General features: G+C 43.1%; 1 protein-coding gene across 1 annotated transcript in view; it reads right to left on the reverse strand.

Annotated features, from left to right (window-relative positions):
* Window positions 1-19,469, reverse strand: part of ENTREP2 (endosomal transmembrane epsin interactor 2) — a 1,796,185-nt gene that overhangs the window by 158,084 nt on the left and 1,618,632 nt on the right. The window contains exon 8 of the mRNA XM_086959018.1: window positions 11,611-11,686. Within this exon, the coding sequence (XP_086815144.1) occupies window positions 11,611-11,686 (76 nt within the window). The remainder of the gene's footprint in view (window positions 1-11,610; window positions 11,687-19,469) is intronic.

Below are 19,469 nucleotides of genomic sequence, written 5' to 3' on the forward strand. Positions count from 1 at the left end.
TCAGATTACTAGTAGGAGGCCTATGGGACTCGGGTGCAGAGTGTGCACTCTCACGCGGGATGCGGGACAAAGTCTATGGAGGCTAGTAAAAGCAAAGTTAGTGTTCTCGGGCGAACCCGACTAGTTAGGCTGAAAACGAAAGTGGATCTGGACCCTTGGATAGTGAGGCTATGCTGGGGCACCGAAATGCCGAAGTTACCTAGCCCAGGGGCTGCGGATGCATAGGTCTGGAAAGACGTTGGGAATCCTCGTTGCAGTCTATGGAGCCTGAAAGAAGAAGTTGCTGGCAGGCGACCAGTGAAGATTGTTCGGTGGATCCAAGCCTGGATCGGAGATGGAAGACACCTGTAAGCAGAGGGGACCAAGTTCTGAATCACTAGCCAGTGATTAGCTGGGCACCAGGATGGCACCGGATGGAGTCACCTCGACCAGGTGAGTGGACTCAAAATGGAGTCTGGAGTGGACCAGGAGGGTCCGGGGTGCTCCTCTTTTGGAAGGGAGCAAGGGCCAGTCTGGAGCAACCAGACCAGCAGTGTTGAAGTCGTCGGTCATCGTCGGGAAGGCCACAAGCCAGCGGGCTAGTAGCCAGACGACGCGGTGAGCAGCAAAAAGCAGAAGGGCCCCACGCAGATCTGGTGGATGCTGGAGGGCTGAACTTCGGTGCTGGAGCTGCTCAGGGTTGGGGCTTCTCGGACCCCAAAGCACGCACACGAGGATCCCTCGGCGGTCGTGCTGGATAGAAGTCGTGCAGTTCTGATGATGGACGGTCCCTCGAGGTCTCGTCGCACCTACGGTTCTCAGCTTAGCTGTAGAGGTAGGTAGAGGTCAGAGGTGCCAGGGAAGCCGGGTCTCGTCGTGCTGGTCGGTCGGATTCCGGAGGAAGGACGTGCAGCAAACCGCAGTGTTCTTAGATGGTGCCTGCGGGTGCAGGGTGACTACTCCTTAGCCACAAGGGAGAAATCTTGAGAAGAAGTCGCGAGTTCCTTTAGTAGAAAGTAGTTTCTTGATTCAAAGATGATCTAATTTGGAAGGGTCCCCGCTCCTGCCTTTATCCTAAAGAACGGGGTGGGTACGCGACTAGGTCCTGCCCTAGGGGTGGGACCAGGAAGGGGGGTGGTTACACCCCTCTCCCATGCCGGGCTTTCCCCAGCTCAGGGGCTGGTGTGCCCCTGGAACAGGTTCTATCCGGCAGATGCGTAGTGAGCACCGGGGTGCCACTTGCAGTCACCTTCCTGTAAAGCCCTGCCTACCCAGGATACACAAAACCCTGTCTGGAATGGTGCTAGCACTGCCCCTGACAGGAAACCCTTTGTCCAAGCTCCCCTCACTGGAAGGACTCCCAGCTGCAGGGGGTCAGACTTGTGTCTGTGGTGGCAGCATCCATTTTGTGATGCTGAGGCTTGAGTTAACTTTAACCGGGGTTCACAGTTACATACATGTCGTGTCCCTCTAGAAGGGTGGAATGCTAACCCCGTCGCCAGAATTGGCGAGGGGTTAGTATTCCAATTCGTATGACACCTTACTCGACATGTTTTGATAAAGCGATACCAGAGTTGGCATATAACCGCGAGGTTTATAATGCACTTAAGAGTATATGGTACGCGTTATCATGGAACAGCTATTAGGACTTGGTTCCGCAAGCTGCAAACGGGCTCAGCTCATGCCAGAGCACCATCTCACACGATTCCATGCACTCTGCCTTCAGGATTGTCAAGGCCTGCCATAGGAGTGACTGATAGGAATCTATGTGTCCATTTTAGGGTTAGATATAGGTATACTATATCTAAAGCAAAGGGTGAGTACACCACCTTGCCCCAGCTGTTGTGCAGCCAGTTGTGTCAGATTTAGATGGCCAGCCAGGGGTGGCATAATACATGCTGCAGCCCCTGGTAGGCTCTGGGTACACCTATGCCCTGAGTTACAGGGTCTGATAAGGTGGCCCAGTACCAATTGGATATGTACCTAAGGTACATTGAATCGATTTTACAGAGAGAGCAGTAGGCCTGGGGTCCTGATTGGCAGGGTTCCAGGCCAACTATGTCCAAAACCAGCTAAAACACAGGGCAAAAAAAGTTGGGGGCAACCATAGTCAGGATCTACCTTCCTACATAACCCCCCCCCCAAACGAAAGGAGATAAGGCTATCCTTGTCCAGGTAAGCCTCTATTACCTAAGTGGCCATATAAGGAAGGACCAGCTCTGGCTTGGTTTCCCCCTGTGTCATGGTCCACTAAGCAACCCCTCACCCTAAGGGTATCCGAGGGTCTCCACCACAGGGAATCTCTGTCTTTGGTGTGTCTTGGGAAAGTAAAAGGCTGATGCTGGGATGGAGTACTGAAGTGAGGCTCCTCTACCTTTGGGCTCAACTTCCTCCAATCACCATCCATCATGTGTGCCTTTCTTTCTGTAGCTGAGATGCACTGTGCTCTCAGGGTCAGCCTCTGGCTACCTAAAGATGGAGGCTGAGTCCCTCTGTTTGGCTTACTGGAGGGACAGGTCAGGTTTGGGGTTTTTAGTAAAGGTGGGCGGCCAGCTACGCTCCGTCCACGGAGTGTGCGTAGTGCCGCCTAGTCCGCATTTTGCGGAGCTGGCGTAGCCAGGCGGCACTACGCACGCTCCTCAGACGGAGCGTAGCTGGCCGCCACCCGCCTCCCTCCCGCCCTCCCTAAATACTTTCAAATAAAGGAATCCAATAATTTAATAAGCACTTACCTTGTCCGCCGCTGCCCGCCGCGTCCCCGGGGCTCGTTATCTTCCGTCTTCCGTCTTCTTTAGTAATGCGCATGCGCGGGCGGCCGCGCATGCGCATTTTCACGAGAAAGCACTCACACGAGGATCCCTCGGCGGTCGTGCTGGATAGAAGTCGTGCAGTTCTGATGATGGCCGGTCCCTCGAGGTCTCGTCGCACCTACGGTTCTCAGCTTAGCTGTAGAGGTAGGTAGAGGTCAGAGGTGTGAGGGAAGCTGGTCGGTCGGATTCCGGAGGAAGGACGTGCAGCAAACCGCAGTGTTCTTAGATGGTGCCTGCGGGTGCAAGGTGACTACTCCTTAGCCACAAGGGAGAAATCTTGAGAAGAAGTCGAGAGCTCCTTTCGTAGAAAGTAGTTTCTTGATTCAAAGATGTTCTAATTTGGAAGGGTCCCCGCTCCTGCCTTTATCCTAAAGAAAGGGGTGGGTATGCGACTAGGTCCTGCCCTAGGGGTGGGACCAGGAAGGGGGGTGGTTACACCCCTCTCCCATGCCGGGCTTTCCCCAGATCAGGGGCTGGTGTGCCCCTGGAACTGGTTCTAGCCGGCAGATGCGTAGTGAGCACCGGGGTGCCACTTGCAGTCACCTTCCTGTAAAGCCCTGCCTACCCAGGATACACAAAACCCTGTCTGGGATGGTTCCCAGCACCGCCCCTGACAGGAAACCCTTTGTCCAATTCCCCTCGCTGGAAGGACTCCCAGCTGCAGGGGGTCAGACTTGTGTCTGTGGTGGCAGCATCCATTTTGTGATGCTGAGGCTTGAGTTAACTTTAACCGGGGTTCACAGTTACATACATGTCGTGTCCCTCTAGAAGGGTGGAATGCTAACCCCGTCGCCAGAATTGGCGAGGGGTTAGTATTCCAATTCGTATGACACCTTACTTGACATGTTTTGATAAAGCGATACCAGAGTTGGCATATAACCGTGAGGAATTAAGTCCCTGCAATCACTCACAGTGGCACCGCAAGACGGCAGTCAGCTGCAATATTATACTACTTGGGGGCACTTGAAAGTTGGGTGGTGTGCAGGGTAAAACTCCGACGGAGGCCCCTGCTGGAAAGTTGACCACAGGCAGGGGAAGCCCTATCGAGCTTGCAGTATACCGCCAACCAGGAGCACCGGTGTGCCAGTCTCCAGTTTGTAGGGACTATATATTTTGTGCAGCAATTATATTTTTCCTGACCTGGGCAAGATATAAGTATTTGCCTTATTGCACTAAATACTGTGCTATGGTGATGACCTAGTTGGTTAAGTGATCTATGGCCTGTAATAATATGACAAATGCCTAGTTGGCAAAGTGGTGTATGACATATGTATTGTTATGACAATTTCCTAGTGGCAAAGTTATTTATGTCATTGTGGTCTAATGTGTTTTGTGTATAATACAAAAGATATTTTTTTATATAACCTTGTGTGGAGTCTCTTTTTCTGTTGTGCCTAGTGTGTCACTGGTGTGTGTTTTGCAAAAACGCTTTACACGTTGCCTTTGGGATAAACCGGACTGCTCTGTCAAGCTACCAAAGGAGTAAGCAGGGGATCTCTTGTGTGTGTAACTCCCTTACCCTGACTAGAGTGGTGGGTTTTGCCTGGCTTAGGTGAACACCTTAGCCAACCAGAAAACTAATTTCTAACAATCCCTAACTACTGGTGTACTCCAAGCCTCTCTCCAGGAGTCTCTTTTAGCATTCCTGCTAAGCTTGATAGGGAGTCCACCCGCCTCTTCTCATACCTCCCGGTGGCTATATTGGGAGCCAAATATAAAATACACAGCAAAATCCTAGCAAATTGATACTTGAGTATACTTCCTGCCCTCATACCAGGACAGAAACATGCCTTATAATATTAGGTCACTCTTTCATGTAATGGATCAAGCCTTATTGCGTTACCCACAGGCAGAATGTTCATCTTGGACCTCGAGAATCCCGTTGATTCTTTGTCTTGGGAGTACCTCTTCAAAGTTCTATGGGCAGCAGTGCTGGGCCAAAGCCTGCTGATGTATTCAAAGATGTTGTACACAAATCCGTCATTTAAGGTGCACATTGGTCCCTTGATTTCACCTCCGTTTCCAATAGGTTGTGGAACTTGTCAGGGCTGCCCTCTCTCCTCTATCCTGTTCACAATCGCCATGGAGTCGCTGGCTCATCGCCTTTGCTTGGAGGGCAAACATCGAGGGATCCCTCTAGACGGAACCACACAGGCTGTGTCGTTCTAGGCATATTACTTATTATTATATATCAGTAGACATGTTCCTCATATCGACTACTTTCCAGACTTTGAGGAAGTAGCTGCCCTTCGAGTGAACTGGGGGAAATCATGCGCCTTTCGATTTCGCAGCAATGCCCCTCTTCAGGTAATCCAAGTGGATGCCACTCCACTAGCCTGGAGGACAGCTGCGGTCCGTTATCTAGGGGTTCGTTTATACAACTCCTAAAAAGATCTGTTTGAGAGAACCAGAAATGTGCCTACATAACCCTTATATCCCAAATCCGCTTCTGGGAACAGCTCCCACTTGCACTTACAGGCATGATAGCACTTTCTAAAATGATCTTCCTTCCCTGCCTCCTATATTATTTTGTAAATGTCATAGTCTTTTACAAACACAGCCTTTTCTACAATTTGGATCAATAGTTGGGGGACTTGTTCTTGCACGATGGAAGGCGACATGTGGCTCCTAAAACACTTAAGCTGCTGATCGGTCAAGGTGGGCTTGAGGTGCCATTGTTTGAAACTTACTACTTAAAGAGTAGCTCCAAAGGGTATCCTGATGGCTGGGAAGAAAAAACGTTTATGAGACAAGCACGGGAGACTGTCCTCTCCGCTCCTACATAATACAGCAGCTCCTACACTCCACCAGCACAATACATCACTCCTAGTCCCTACACAGGTGATCTGCCCATAAATTTCTAATTAGGGTTTTCCAGCTTGTGAGTAAAATCACCCCATATTCCCCCATAATTCCCCTCCAGGGCCTAATGGGACATCACATGGCCAAAATTCTATCAAAACAATCAGATATGCAACAGGTTCGTCTGCTTTTTCACGGCTCCTGGGCTGCCAAACTATATGCCCCGAAAATATTACCATCTTATCTCGCATCAGCAATAAAGCCATATATTAAACATCAATTAATGAGATTCCGCTTCGGCTTAATTCCGTTGAAGGCATATAAGTTTGGCCAAGGATACAAGAAAGAAGCCTCCTCTCAGTGCCGTTTCTGTAGCCAGGGAGAGGAAAGCCTAATCCACATTCTGTGCATTTGCTATCACCTCCGGGCGCAAAGAATATTTTGGCTGAGACCAATTTGGCTTTCTCTCGGCATCAGGACTTGTCAAGAAGCGCTCAAGGTATGTATGAGGGGGGACTCGCCACAACTGGCGACTCGTTTTGTAAAATTCATCATAGAAATTAATTCCTTGACTCTATCATCCGAGCAAGCCTGAATTTTAACCCTCCTAAGTGACATTTCCCTGGCTTTTCAGCTCTACCTTCCTTTTACCCAACCCATTAACTTTATTGATCTTTTTAACAGACTGGAGTACCTCTTTTTTTACTTAAAATTTCATTTTCTTTTTTTTTGTACGTGCACATTGCAATGATTTTAAATAATTGTGCAATACAATTTTTACTTACTTACTTACTTACTCTCATCACATGGCTACACAAAGCTAATAGGGAACATGTGGACATCTCTCTAGATCACCTTATTCACCTCTGGGAGGTGGCCTTTACAACAACTCTTCATGATACGGACTAAGACTGTTTCGAGGAATCTCGTTTTGAAAACATCCAATAAATGACTCATGAAAGGGCCTAACTAACACCCTCTCAACTTAATCGTTTGTTCCCTGCAGCCAACTTCACTTTTCCTAGATATCAACCTTCGGCACACGCTTATGTCCTACCCCAGCATACCAAGTTATTGGCACACAATACATACAATATTAACCATGCTCACAGAACTTACCACGTTAAATTAATGGGAAGCACTGCCTTAGGTATTTTCCACAGACAAAAAATCATAGGGTAAAGGTGCACTTTGCTAACCTTGCCCTCCTGTTGGCCAACCATTTATGAACCATGAACTGGAGAGCCCAACACCCCCCGGCTACCTCCCAATGGCGCAAGGCACTACTTAGATGGGGAGATGTAGAAAGCTCTGCACTGTATTGGGAGAAAGCCCGTCATATACGCTGTCGCTCAATAGCTGCTGCCTGGGATACTATGCCTATTCAGCATAAGGAACTAGCTGAAAAGGACATCTCTCCCTCATAGTGACACATTTAAAGGCCTCAGGGCGCCGGCTACCCTCCCTCTCCATTGTAATATGCCAAGCATTTTCCTATTATTGCTCGTGCTTCCCCTGGTTTCTTTTTCCAAGTTCTGCAATCCATCCCTATTTTTTATTGCCAGAAACCGGTCCCCGGTAGCTTGTTTCCTTCCCAGTATAAGAATTGGCTTGGTAGTTTGGTCTGCCCTGTTCCCATGATGCACTGGGCCAGGGTCAGACTAATTTGCATATAGCCAAGTTCTGAGCTGGGATGGTGCAGTGAGCTAAAAAACGGTGATGGATAAAGCCCTGATCTTTGGACTGGGTAAGAGTGGTCTGCTTAATTCAGACACTCTGTTCATCACCACCCCTTTTTCTGAATCTATTTTTTATTGGATCACCCTCATCCTTCTAGGACACATAGGGAGACAATTTTATACACTGCAACACATAACTGAAGGATTCTGACATTTTACATCATTATGAGCCAGTGAAATTTACGACTAGCCCATTTGTTTGTGCAGGTACTGAACATTGATTACTTTCATGTACTGAAATTGCATTGTATCTGTAAATTGCTACCTATTTTGTTCTTATTCTGCTACAATTGCTAATGTCTTAAACATAATCTCATTTGTTGATCTCATTCTGCTGCAACTACTAATATCTAAAGTTGATAAAACCAAATAAAAATTGTTCAATCATCGTCAAGATATACATACATAATTGGCCTTTATTCAACAGTCAAATTGTACAATTGAGGGATTTGGAAGTTTAGAGATGCATGGTTTTTCTGTAATATTACGACTAACGATATTGTTTTCCTTGTATACACTCAATATATTATTGTGGATGTTTGATACTGACAGTATCCTAAAGGAATAGATGTGGGAAAACTATTACAATAGACACATTATAAAATGTCTTGTGATGCTGCCATGCTTCCAATTTGAAGGGGTCATGGCCTCATGTAGTTTTCCTTAAATAACAATGTATCTAAGAATAGAACCAAAAACAGACACATCCTAAATTTAAGTGCAATGAATTTCATTATATAAAAATTAATCCAATGATCCCTCATTTTAACGAGTCAAGGAATTAGATTTTTTCTAACGGTGGAAATAGGGTTAGTAATCTGCTCCTTGTTGTAGACCTAGTTAGTATAACAAAGTTCATGACTTTTCTTGAAGGGTCCATGCCTTTTTCTTTTTCACTGTGTGTGCCATCTATTGCCTAATGTAGTACCCTTCCATTTTGCACTCCATTTTCTAGGACAGTAAAGTATGTGTGAGAGATGGACTGTGACAAGAAAGTGGTCTAACCACAACTGTGGGCCTAAAGTACTGCTGGAGCATTTTATTCTGTGAGCAAGGTCTGTTTAAATTTGAGATTTTTCAATATTTGAGTCTAGCAGGATCCCTTTGTTTTTCATAAAAGGTCTGTGCTTAGGACTAGCGAACTACATGATTATACACCAATTATACATGGACAGGATTTTCTTGTCTGCACTTTGCATATGGAAGGTCTGCTCTCTAGATCCATTCAGGACCACCTACATGTAGATTGATCAGTGACAGATCACTCCTGACAAGAGTGTAGCATATGGGCAATTGTGCATATAGTGACTATATACATAAAAAATGAATATGGGGCATAGAGAAGTTCATAGAGGGATAGCTCAGTAGTATGACATAGGGATAACTCACAATCCCTCGACTGGCTACTTTATTCTTATGTATTGGGCAAAGTCAATTTGCAAGTTTGACCACTGAGCTTACTTGCAACAATGTTTTAGCTGGACCAAATAAGTAGCACCTATTTTTGTAGAGTTGGGCATGTGTAATCACAGTGTGCCTTTGGCCTAACCAGGTGTTGATGAGGTTAGTATTTTTATGATAGCTGTTATCACCTTGCACATTGGGCTCAAGCAGAGATTCTGGAGTTGAAAGAAGATGTTACAGTCTTTTATATGGGTTCTTTAGTTTGGCTGGGTAGCAATGCACACTATGGGGGGTAGCCAGTTCCTAGTCGTTTTCCACCAGTATAGTGATTTGTGAGTCATAGATAAGGTGGTCATGGCCAGTTCGAAGGAAACAACATCAGTGTGTTCTGTTGGTTTACGCTGGTGATCCATGGTAGCAAGGACAACCTCAGAAGGTAAATCTCAATGATGAGCAGTTGGTCTACCATGCCACTGTGAATGGTACACGTTTATGAGACAGCACTTTGGTCCTTTTAAGTGTGTTGAAGTGCCCTTTGTTGCTGGCCGGATTAATGACTTTTTAGCTGGTGAAGTTGTTGAACACTGTGTTGTTACTGAAGCTTGCAATAAGCTCTGCATCTAATCTATGTGGCTTTTTGAGCTCTTATGGCTGCTGTTGTTTCTCCAGAGCATGTTCCTCCACGCCTACAGGTTAGCCTTAAAGAACATGAAGTTTGTGTGGCTTTTGTGAAACTTGTGTATACATCTGTAAATAGAGGTTCTGTGAGCATTCTCGGGGTTACACGTTTTAGCCCTTTTCTATGTATTCATGGATATTGTAAAAGTTGTATGAATATTTAAGAACCTACCCAGGCTTTATGTTCTACAAAAATCCTGCCTGATCCTGTTTTGTTTTGTTAGAGTATTTTTACATGGTAGTCTCATGACCATCCTGAGTGGTGGCACTTGAGGCAGTGGACATATGAGCATTGGTGGAGGCACTGCAGTTGGGAGTGGCACTGAACTTCAGATTTTGAACTGAGGATGCTTTAAATAAGTGGGCTCATTTATTTACTACATCTTGTGCTACAACCGTGTAGATTACTTTGCTGGTACCAGTTTCCCAGAGTCCAAGAGGTGGTGCTCACACAATGAGAGGTCTATGTATGTCAATTTTACTATAGCTCTGAGTTATATCAAGTTAGAGGGGAGTTGTGTGAATCCACTACAATGGCTAAACCAGGGGCAGTCGGATTTACAGGAACTTCAGCCATTCATTCTTCCCTTTCTGTGAAATTCTTTCATGATTAGATTAGACAAAACAGCACACTGATAATAATTTGCAGGTGAATGGGAGAAGGTATGATAAACGAGGGTAAGAAGGGAAGAAGTGTTTCCACATTTAACAACAATCAAGAAAAAATCCCTTTTGTTCAACTGCTCTGTGCTAATACAAATAGGTCATTTCAAAAACACAGTTTAATTAAAAGTAGGCATGTTGAGAAATATATTACCTATTTTAAATAGGACTAGCTTTCATTTAGCTTAAGGAACATAATTTGTATTGCTGTTTTGTAATCATAAGGTAAGAAAGCCTTTCCTCTTGCAGACTCAACAGCTTTGAAAATCAAAACTTGTATATGTAATTTACTGGAAAATCCGTGGTGCTTGCATTGATCTTTCTCTCACTCTCTATCTGGCTTTCTCTCGCACAAGTGAATTTTCAAGAGAGAAATAAAATCACATACATATGTCTTATAAAATTAATTTAACATAAATGTGTACATTTAGTACTACTTTCTTCACTCCATAGTTACCGTAAGCTGACTATGACTATGGAAAATCCATAGTTCCCTAAATATATGAACAAAGTCACCAGTATAGCTTGCAGACGCAGCAAAATAATGGAAGGAAATTTCGAATCACACGTGTAAGAAGGATTCCAGTCAGACTAATAACAACAGAAAGACTTGGCCAAAAGAATTTTAGAGAAGATGGTGACCTTTGGTTAGCATAATATCACCGAAATTAGCATCTAACCAAAATGAATTTAGCAGCTCAACCTTACAAGAACAACAGAACTTCCCCAATCCAATATATAGGCACTACTGCTTCTGAGTCGAGGAACAAAGGAGGAAACGAGACTTCAGTATAAAAGGACTCTAAGGGCCCCATTATGAGTCTGGTGATCCTCGGACCGCCAAATTCAAGGTGGTGTGGCAGTGGCAGATCCAGCCACCGCTGCATTGGTGGTCCGACCGCCTGATTACGACTCAGGCAGTCGGACCACCCTGGGGCTGTCACTGCCAGGCTATTCATGGCGATTCCATTGCAATGAAAATCCTGGTGGAGAAAAAACAAATGGGCCCTACAGGGCCCCCCTGTGCTTCAAACATATGTGGACATAACATGGGCCTTTCTGTTGTGCATGCACATAGGTTCCTGCACGCCATGGACTTTCGATTCCATGCTGTGCAGGATTCTGGCATCGCTGTCCCATTGCAGTGCCTTTAAAAGAGGCACTCCCATGGGACCGCCACGTCGCCCACCTGCCAGACTATAAAAAAGTCATAAACTGGCAGGCGGGCGGCGTGAGCTTTGGCAGAGGAGTGGCTTGCATCGCCGCGCCACCGCTGCTCCAAAAACTCATAATCAGGGCCCAAGTGTCTGCTTCAGTGCCTGACAATGGTACATGGTTGATAGGCTTCTTTGCTAGCGAGTTCTCAAATCTGTAGCAAATTAATATGACAGCCAGAGAGAGAATGTAGACAAAATGTGACGTCTCAATCGAAATAGTTGTTGACGAGGTTGAAGGTGTGCAGTAGGAGGCCTACCCTAGAGTAGGTGGAAACACCCCAAATCAGTCACTTTAATGTCCATAGGTCTAGGGCTTACCTTGGGTACTGAAGCCTGCTGTTATGTTCCCCTCGTTCATGCTGGATTCTGTCATCTGCTGCTCCATACTGGTACCCTATAAAGCATACAATGAAATGCAAAGCTTAATCTTTGAGGAACAAAAACATGCTTTCCAGTAAAGAAGCTGGCCATGCAGCTTTGTTTCTTGGTAATGACAATTTTAAAAGTTAGGGATTAACAATAGGATTATGCGACATTATAAATATTTTCTCAGACTGTCCTTTTTCTTAATGTGCAATTTACTGTAATTTAATATACCTTAACCTCATGAGTATCTAGCCATGAGTAGGGTAAAGCCAACCAAGTTATTGACTTGGGTACAACATGCTAATCTTCTATCAAACTGAGAATGCTAAAATTGTTTTGTTATTTAGGGCATGTTTTTTATTGCCTGTATGAGGCCAAGTCTGGTAAGGTTAGGGGTCCGGTCCTGGCCTGCATTGCTCTTTGGCATGTTGCTGCGAGCAGCTTAAATTAGTTCACAGTGGGGTTTGGCAATTGGAGTTTAAGAACATTAGCTACATACACAATCCCCAGTACAGTCACTCCCTCCTTCACATGTCAAAAGCCATGTCCTATAATAGTTCAGCTGCCTACTACAAGTTTAGTACGGTGACTGCAGAAATTCCCTACTATGCTAAGCCAAACTATGTGTGCAGTTATGGTTAGTTTTAAACAGAGATTATGGTGTAAAAACAGGTCCTGGTTGAATATGATAAAAAAAAACTAGATATTCACTGAAAAGAACAAAGTTTAAAGTTATGGTTAGGTTAGGTTTGCTTATAAAATGTTAAAATGCAGTTACAGCTACAAAAGTTTCAGTAAACTATTCATAACTTGCGCCCCTTCATGCACTGCTTATGATCTCACTTATTTAATTATTAATGAAGTTAAAAGGCATAATTGATGACATCACCATGATACTGTTTTTGGCATTTCTATTTTTTGTATGATGCATACTTAGATATTGATATTACGTGCGGTATGAGTACTATCTATTTTCATAATAGATTTTAAACACTCATCTTTTACCAAGGTAAACTTTTTTTCTCTCCCTAGAAGGAACTTCATGAAATTTGGCATGCCAGACCATAGCTGCATATTGTAAGTGAAAGTCAAATTTGGGGTAGATCCTTAGTGGATCAAAGATATTGAAAATTCCTTTTCAATGGAAAGTACAGCTGAACCTTTGTATATATACCTTACTGTATGAAAACTGTCTACTACTCCCAGTCAGTTGCTGCTGAACAAACTATAAATAAATGCATCACAGTGACCATATGGTAGTGGCATGGGAAGCGATAGGGTGTGTCTTGGACTATCATATTTCCTGATGTTGTTCTCCAGCTGACAGAAACCTATGTTTTCCTGCTCAGGCTTATCAATTGAAGTAGTGGATCTCACTTTGAAGACCTATTCTCTGGGAAGCAGCAACACAACTGCGTGTGACAGTCAGTTGAGTAACAACCCATCTAGTGCATACTAATTAGAAATAATTGATCCCAACTGCTTCCTTTAATATGTACTTGACAAATTAGGCTTTTCCAAACTATTCTAGTGAAGTTGTGTAAGGCTTGCATAAATATGCTTCAATTAGCAGTTATTAATATTCTTTCAAAACCATTATCCTAAACATTCAGTCCCAGTATTATCATGGTATTTCACGAGCATTATGTGAATAGAAAAATCCCATTATCATTAACTGTATACATTTCTGTATTTTCTCACTAGGGCAATTTTCTTTTTCTTTTTTTTTTTTCTTTTATTGTTTTATGCAAGGATATACAGAAATGGTCAATCACATATCAATACAGCAGAGCAAAAAATAAAGTGATAAGAAGAAAACAGAAAACAGCCAAAATAAAATAAGAGCCACATCATCATATCGCTTCTATTATAAGCAGCATCAAGCAATGTCTAAATCCAATCAGTTATAAACTCCCAAATTTTTTCACCAAAAGCTCTTCTTCTAACCCCTTTAAGTTTATATATGGCAGATTCAATATTATACATGTATAATAATCTTTCCCTCCACCTAAAAAAAGAAGGGGGGTCTGCATTAATCCATTCCCTGGTAATACATGCTCGGACTACTGCCATGCAAATAAAAAGAAAACAAGTTAAAGGTTTAGGTCTTGACATTCCGGCCTCTAAACCAATTAAAACCATCTCAGATGATATTTTGATATTAAGCTTTACCACGGCACTCAAAAATTTCTCAATTTGTTTAAAGAACTCTCCACTTTAGAACAACCAAAAAACATATGTTTAGCATCTGCAGCATACAACCCACAGCGATTACATTTTGTCCCGGTTGTCGTACTCCATTTTGTAACTTTGATAGGGGTATAATAAAGATCATGTAAACACATAAAATGTTGAGATTTCATCATCCCAGTTATTAAGCATTCGGAGGCAAGTTTAACTAAATCAAAGACCCTAATAACGGGTATCCCTAGTTTGCCAGCCCACCTCCCCTGACATTCCATTACATCATCCCCAAATTCTTGCAATAAACAAGAATAAAAAAGACCTATTGGTGTTTTCTTTTGCAAAAGATCCAAAAGGGGAATTTTATTCATTTTAGTTACTGAGACAAGTGATGGATTTTAAAAAAAGCTGCAGATTTGAAGAAACTTAAAAAAGTCATTTTTACTTAATTAATATTTGCTCTGTAATTCTTGAAAAGAGGCCAACTGATCTCCACAGAACAAGTCACCCAAATAGCGCACACCTTTCAGATTCCATCTAATCGCCGTTAAGTCACAAAAAATTGCAGATGGTAATAGGCCAGATGCTTCAAAAGGTGTATATGCATTCAGTTTAGTTAACCCCACATGTTTCCGAATTTTTTGCCATACCAAAAAAGCTGCTTTCAATACCTTAAATTTTGTCTTCTTGTAGTAACTGGGCTCTGTCATTTTAAGAAAATGGGATTTTGCTCCTGCTCCTAAAATCAGCTCATATATAGAGGGAGAGCTACAGGCAGGTATTCGAGCTCGCTCCCCCATTATCAATGGACTAATAAATTGTAAAGTTGCTGCGAGGTAATAAAACAAAAAATACGGAACATTCCATCCTCCACACTCTTTGCTAAGAATCATTTTTTTGAGGGCCTTTCGATGTCTTCTATACCCCCATAAAAATCTGGATATTGCACTTTCCAAATTTCTAATACAAATAGGGGAGAATTCCAGGGGTATAGAACGAAAAAGGTATAAGACCTTGGGTAGAATCAACATTTTTAAAACATTGGCCCTGCCATGCAATGATAAATGTAAATGATCTAGCCGTTGCAATGTAGAATTAATCTTAGCAAGCACTGGATTCATATTTAGATCCAGAATGCAGGATACAGGTAGCGAGATTTAATCCCAAGATATGTAACCTCAGAGACGGTCGGGAAATTAGTCTGCATGTTATGCCATGCATATAAGATCTGAGTTTTTGACAGGTTTAATTTGTACCCAGAAAAAATGTCGAACTCTGACGCCAAGTCATTAATAGCTGGGACCGCATTCTGAACATCAGTTCAGATGACAACAATGTCATCAGCGTAAGCTAATGCCCGATAGTTTACATTGGCCAGACAAGCTGGGTTAATCCTCTCTTCCAAATTAAGATAATTAGGTAAAGGGTCGATAAAAAGTGCAAATAATAAAGGAGAACAAGGGCACCCCTGTCGGGTACCCCTGGTGATTGAAAAAATAGAGGACACCTGTGAATTTATTCGAATACGTGCTTTGGGGGTGACATACATAGTTTTAAGTGCAGTTATAAAACCCTAGCCAAACCCCTTTCTGCCCAAAATATCCCACAAATAATCCCAGGCAACCCTATTGAATGCTTTTTCAGCATCTAACAAAATTATTCCAATATTCGATCGGGTTGCCTGGGCCAATGTCTAGAAAAGTTATAATTCGCCGAATATGGTCTGTCGTATCAAGTGCGGGGAAGAAGCCATGTTGGAATCTAGAAACTATTGGAGTTATAACTACAGAGAGTCAGGAAGCCAATATTTTAGAAAAACTTTACTGTCTGCATTTATTAAAGAAATAGGATGAAAGGAAGATGGAAGAAGAGGAGGTTTATCCTTTTTTACAAAGACCCTAATTGTTGATTCTTGCCACGATAAAGGGGATATACCCTGTTGTGCTACTGTAAATAGAGAGACCAGTTCGGGCTTTAAGATGAATCGAAAAACCCTATAGAATTCAAGAGGGATAGAGTCGGGCCCAACTGCCTTCCCCTGCGCTAAAGATAAGAGAGAAGACTCTATTTCCTCCCAAGATATAGGAAGATCTAGTTGTTCCTTTTCCTCCTCTGCCACAGTGCCATTGATGGTTAATTCTGTAAATTTAGAAATCCTATCTTCAAGATTCGCACCCCCATCCTCTGTATAAAGCCTAGAAGAGAATCCACGAAACACTTCCAGTATTTCTGAGGTTTCATTAACAGTTTTCCCTGTATCATCCATTATTTTATCTATAGAGGAAAATACTGCCTTCTGCCGAAGCCTTTTGGCCAAATGTTTACCAGAGTTTTCCCCTACTTCATAAATTTCCTCTCGAAACGCAATGAGTTGTTGTGCAAATTTCTTAGCATAGCATTGATGGATTCTAACCTTGTGAACCAATAGATTTCTTAAAGTACTGTCAATATTCAGTCCTGTATTACAAGCCCGCATTAATTGAATTTCCAGATCTCTCAATTTATGCATCTCAGCTTCCGCCTTTTTTCTAATCTCTCTCTGTTTTCTAAGCGAGTAGCTCAGGGTTTCCCCCCCGAACCCCACATTTAAAAGCATCCCATATTGTTACAAGCGCAGCAGACCCTTTATTATTCTCAAAAAATTCAGGGATCCATTTCCTCATATGTTCGATATAAGATGAGTCATGCAGGAGTTTACGGTCAAAAGACCATGGTCTAAAAGTTGATGGAAAATTCCAATCAAAACTAAGAAGAATGGGATTATGGTCAGAAATTACCTTAGGTAGGATCCTATATGATACATTTGCAGAGATATTAGTAAGGGCTGTTGCTACAAAAAATAGTCAAGTCTAAAATGCTCCTGGTGAGGGGCAGAGAAAAAAGGCCTCCAGCTCTGACATGTCCTATATCCGTCAACCCAAATTTCTGGACCAAACCTTTAACAGCTCTATATACATTTTTCTTTCTGCAAACGTAAGAACTACCACTGGATAAATCAAATGTCTCTTCTAGGTGTAGATTAACATCTCCACAGATAATTAACAAAGGTGGCTATAAGGCCAATTCAATGCTTAGTTGGTGTAGAACAGAAGGATCATCAGCATTTGGCCCATAGATTGAGCAGATAGTCAAAGTTATTTCACCTAATTTCAATGCAGCTATAGCCCAGCGGCCCAATGGGTCCTCTTTAGTGTTTTTAACCTGTCCCAGCCCAAATCTTTTTATTATTGCCACTCCTCTTACAGTAGAGGTCTGTCGGGAACAACTAACAATCTCTAGCCCAAGATCTTTAAGCCACCCTCTATTTTTCCAAGCTAGATGACTTTCTTGAATACATAGAATATCGACAGCCATAGTTTTCAACATCTGTCCGTTGTCCCTCTTTTTTTTGTCATTTAGCCCACACACGTTCCATGAACATATAGATATTTTACCCATTATCATATTTATTTAAGTATTTTTCACAGACCTCAGAAATGTCGCTTAATATATCAAATGTATTAAGATAAGAAGACACAAAAACAAGCCTGATTTGAAGTTTAACTAACAATAATTGACCATTAACTGTTTATCCTTGCCCCCAGGACCCCCCTCGCCTCCCCTTCCACATACCCACCCTGCCCCCCCACCCTTTCAACACCCTCCCAACAGAGGCGTAAGGACAAAAGTCCTCATTGATGGTGGGTGGCGTGAAATAGTCTCCCTGTCTGTGCTGACCAGACCTAGCGTTAATTGATTAACACCTTAGACAGAAGTACCCCATCAAGACAAAAGAGAGAGTAAAAAAAAAGGGAAATAATAAATCTTTCCCTAATTAGCCTTACATTGTGTCTATAAAATGCTGAGTTTTGATCTCAGATACAAAAAAAGTTGTCTTCCCCTTATAGACAATTTTCAGTTTTGCGGGGTTTAATAAAAACACCTGGCCCCCCTTCGCTTGAATAGGTGTCATTAACTGCCTAAGCCTCCAACGTTGCTGGACTGTTGTCTGTCAGAAATCATGACGGACAAAAAATGTGTGTCCCAATCCTTTCCTAGGTTTTGTAGGTCTAGCTAGATCATACAAAATCTCACGGAGGAGATAATTATGCAAACAAATAAGAATTGCCCTGGGCTGAGTCGTTGCCCTCCCTGCATCTCGTCTTTGAGTAAAGGGGAAGCAGTGAGCCCTTATGATTTCTTTGTCTCAATCCCAGTCTTTAAGGTCCGTGAAAGTTGCAGCAAAGAGATCAACAACATATCGGCGAACATCTTTTCCCTCAGAAAGTTCTGGAATCCCCAGAATACGCAGGTTATTCCGGCATGCCCGATTTTCCAAGTCGGTGAGTTTCCAATCTATATCTAAGTCATTTTTTTGCATCTGATTAATTGAGGTTTTCTGGCTAGAGAGCTCATCCTCAACTGTTGAAACTCGGGTTTACACTTCTTGAACTCTTGTGGTGGTTTCTGTGCAATTTTTAGCCAATCGACGAACCACATTCTGCAACTTGCGAACAGCCCCCTGTGTCCGAAGCCCCTCTGCTTTAGTTTCCTCCCTATGGGTCATAATGATTTTATACATGGATGTTTGTAGATTATAGATTGATTTTAAAGTGATCTCCCCTTCTCCTTCCCCTTCCCCTCCGAAGTTATGTACCTCATCCAGAGTTGCTTCAGTTTCCACCTCTTCCGCCTGTTCCTGCCATTGTGGTTGATCAATCAAGTTAAGTTTGCTATAGCAAGGGGTTTCTGTGTTTCATTAATTTTCCTAACTGTAACATTCCGAGAGTCAAGTGATAAGACATCTTCTCCCAAGCTTGTATTAGCATTAATTTCATCTCCCCAATCACCAGAAGAAGAGAATTGTTCATTGTCCTTTCAATCCCCGTCTTCTTCCTCACCCTCTGACATGGAGCCCCCCCTGAATCGGCAGATTCCGCATCATTTACGGCAGAGGGCAAAGTGTCCTTTTCTTTCTCAAAGTTATTCCTAATCTGAGGTGAGATACTAGCCTCCCCCACTGCCTGGTATAGGACCGCCAGCTCCCTTTCCATGTCTTGCTCCCGCCCATAGTCAGTTGCTCTCTAGGGGCTTCCACTAGAGACATTTCAACTGAGGATAAGTGGTTCTGAGTGGTCATCTGTTTGGGGACTGCGCCAGAGGGATTGGGAAGGCCGTTATTAGGCTTAGTCTTGAGAGGTATCTGCGCAGAGCTGCTGACAGCATCCACTGTGCCACCTGTGTTTTTCTTTCCTAATAATTCGAGTACTGTGCGCTCCTTAACGTTCTCATTGCGTGCCCGGGGATTATTGCTATTCGCAGGTGTGGTAGCAATGTTGGTTGGAAGGTCCTCATTGCAGGCAGAATTAGAATTGGTATTAGTATTTTTCCCTCTTCCTCCCCTTCCTTTTGGTGCTATGACAGTATTTCTCTTTAGTTCTCGCCTTGCCAAGCGTGTCCTCTTTTTTTTTTTTTGGAATGTCGATGCTGTGCACTGTTTATACCTGTTTATCCTGGACACCGAGAATCTGGTAAAAACCCAGAAAGTCCAAAAAAATCCTCAATCCTTATAAACTGTAGCTCCACACTATGAGAAACTATTACTCCTGCTAAACAAGAGCTTGTAATTATTTTGATTCTTTTAATTC

This window comes from Lissotriton vulgaris, chromosome 2_1, assembly GCF_964263255.1.
Source record: "Lissotriton vulgaris chromosome 2_1, aLisVul1.2, whole genome shotgun sequence".
NCBI lineage: Eukaryota > Metazoa > Chordata > Amphibia > Caudata > Salamandridae > Lissotriton > Lissotriton vulgaris.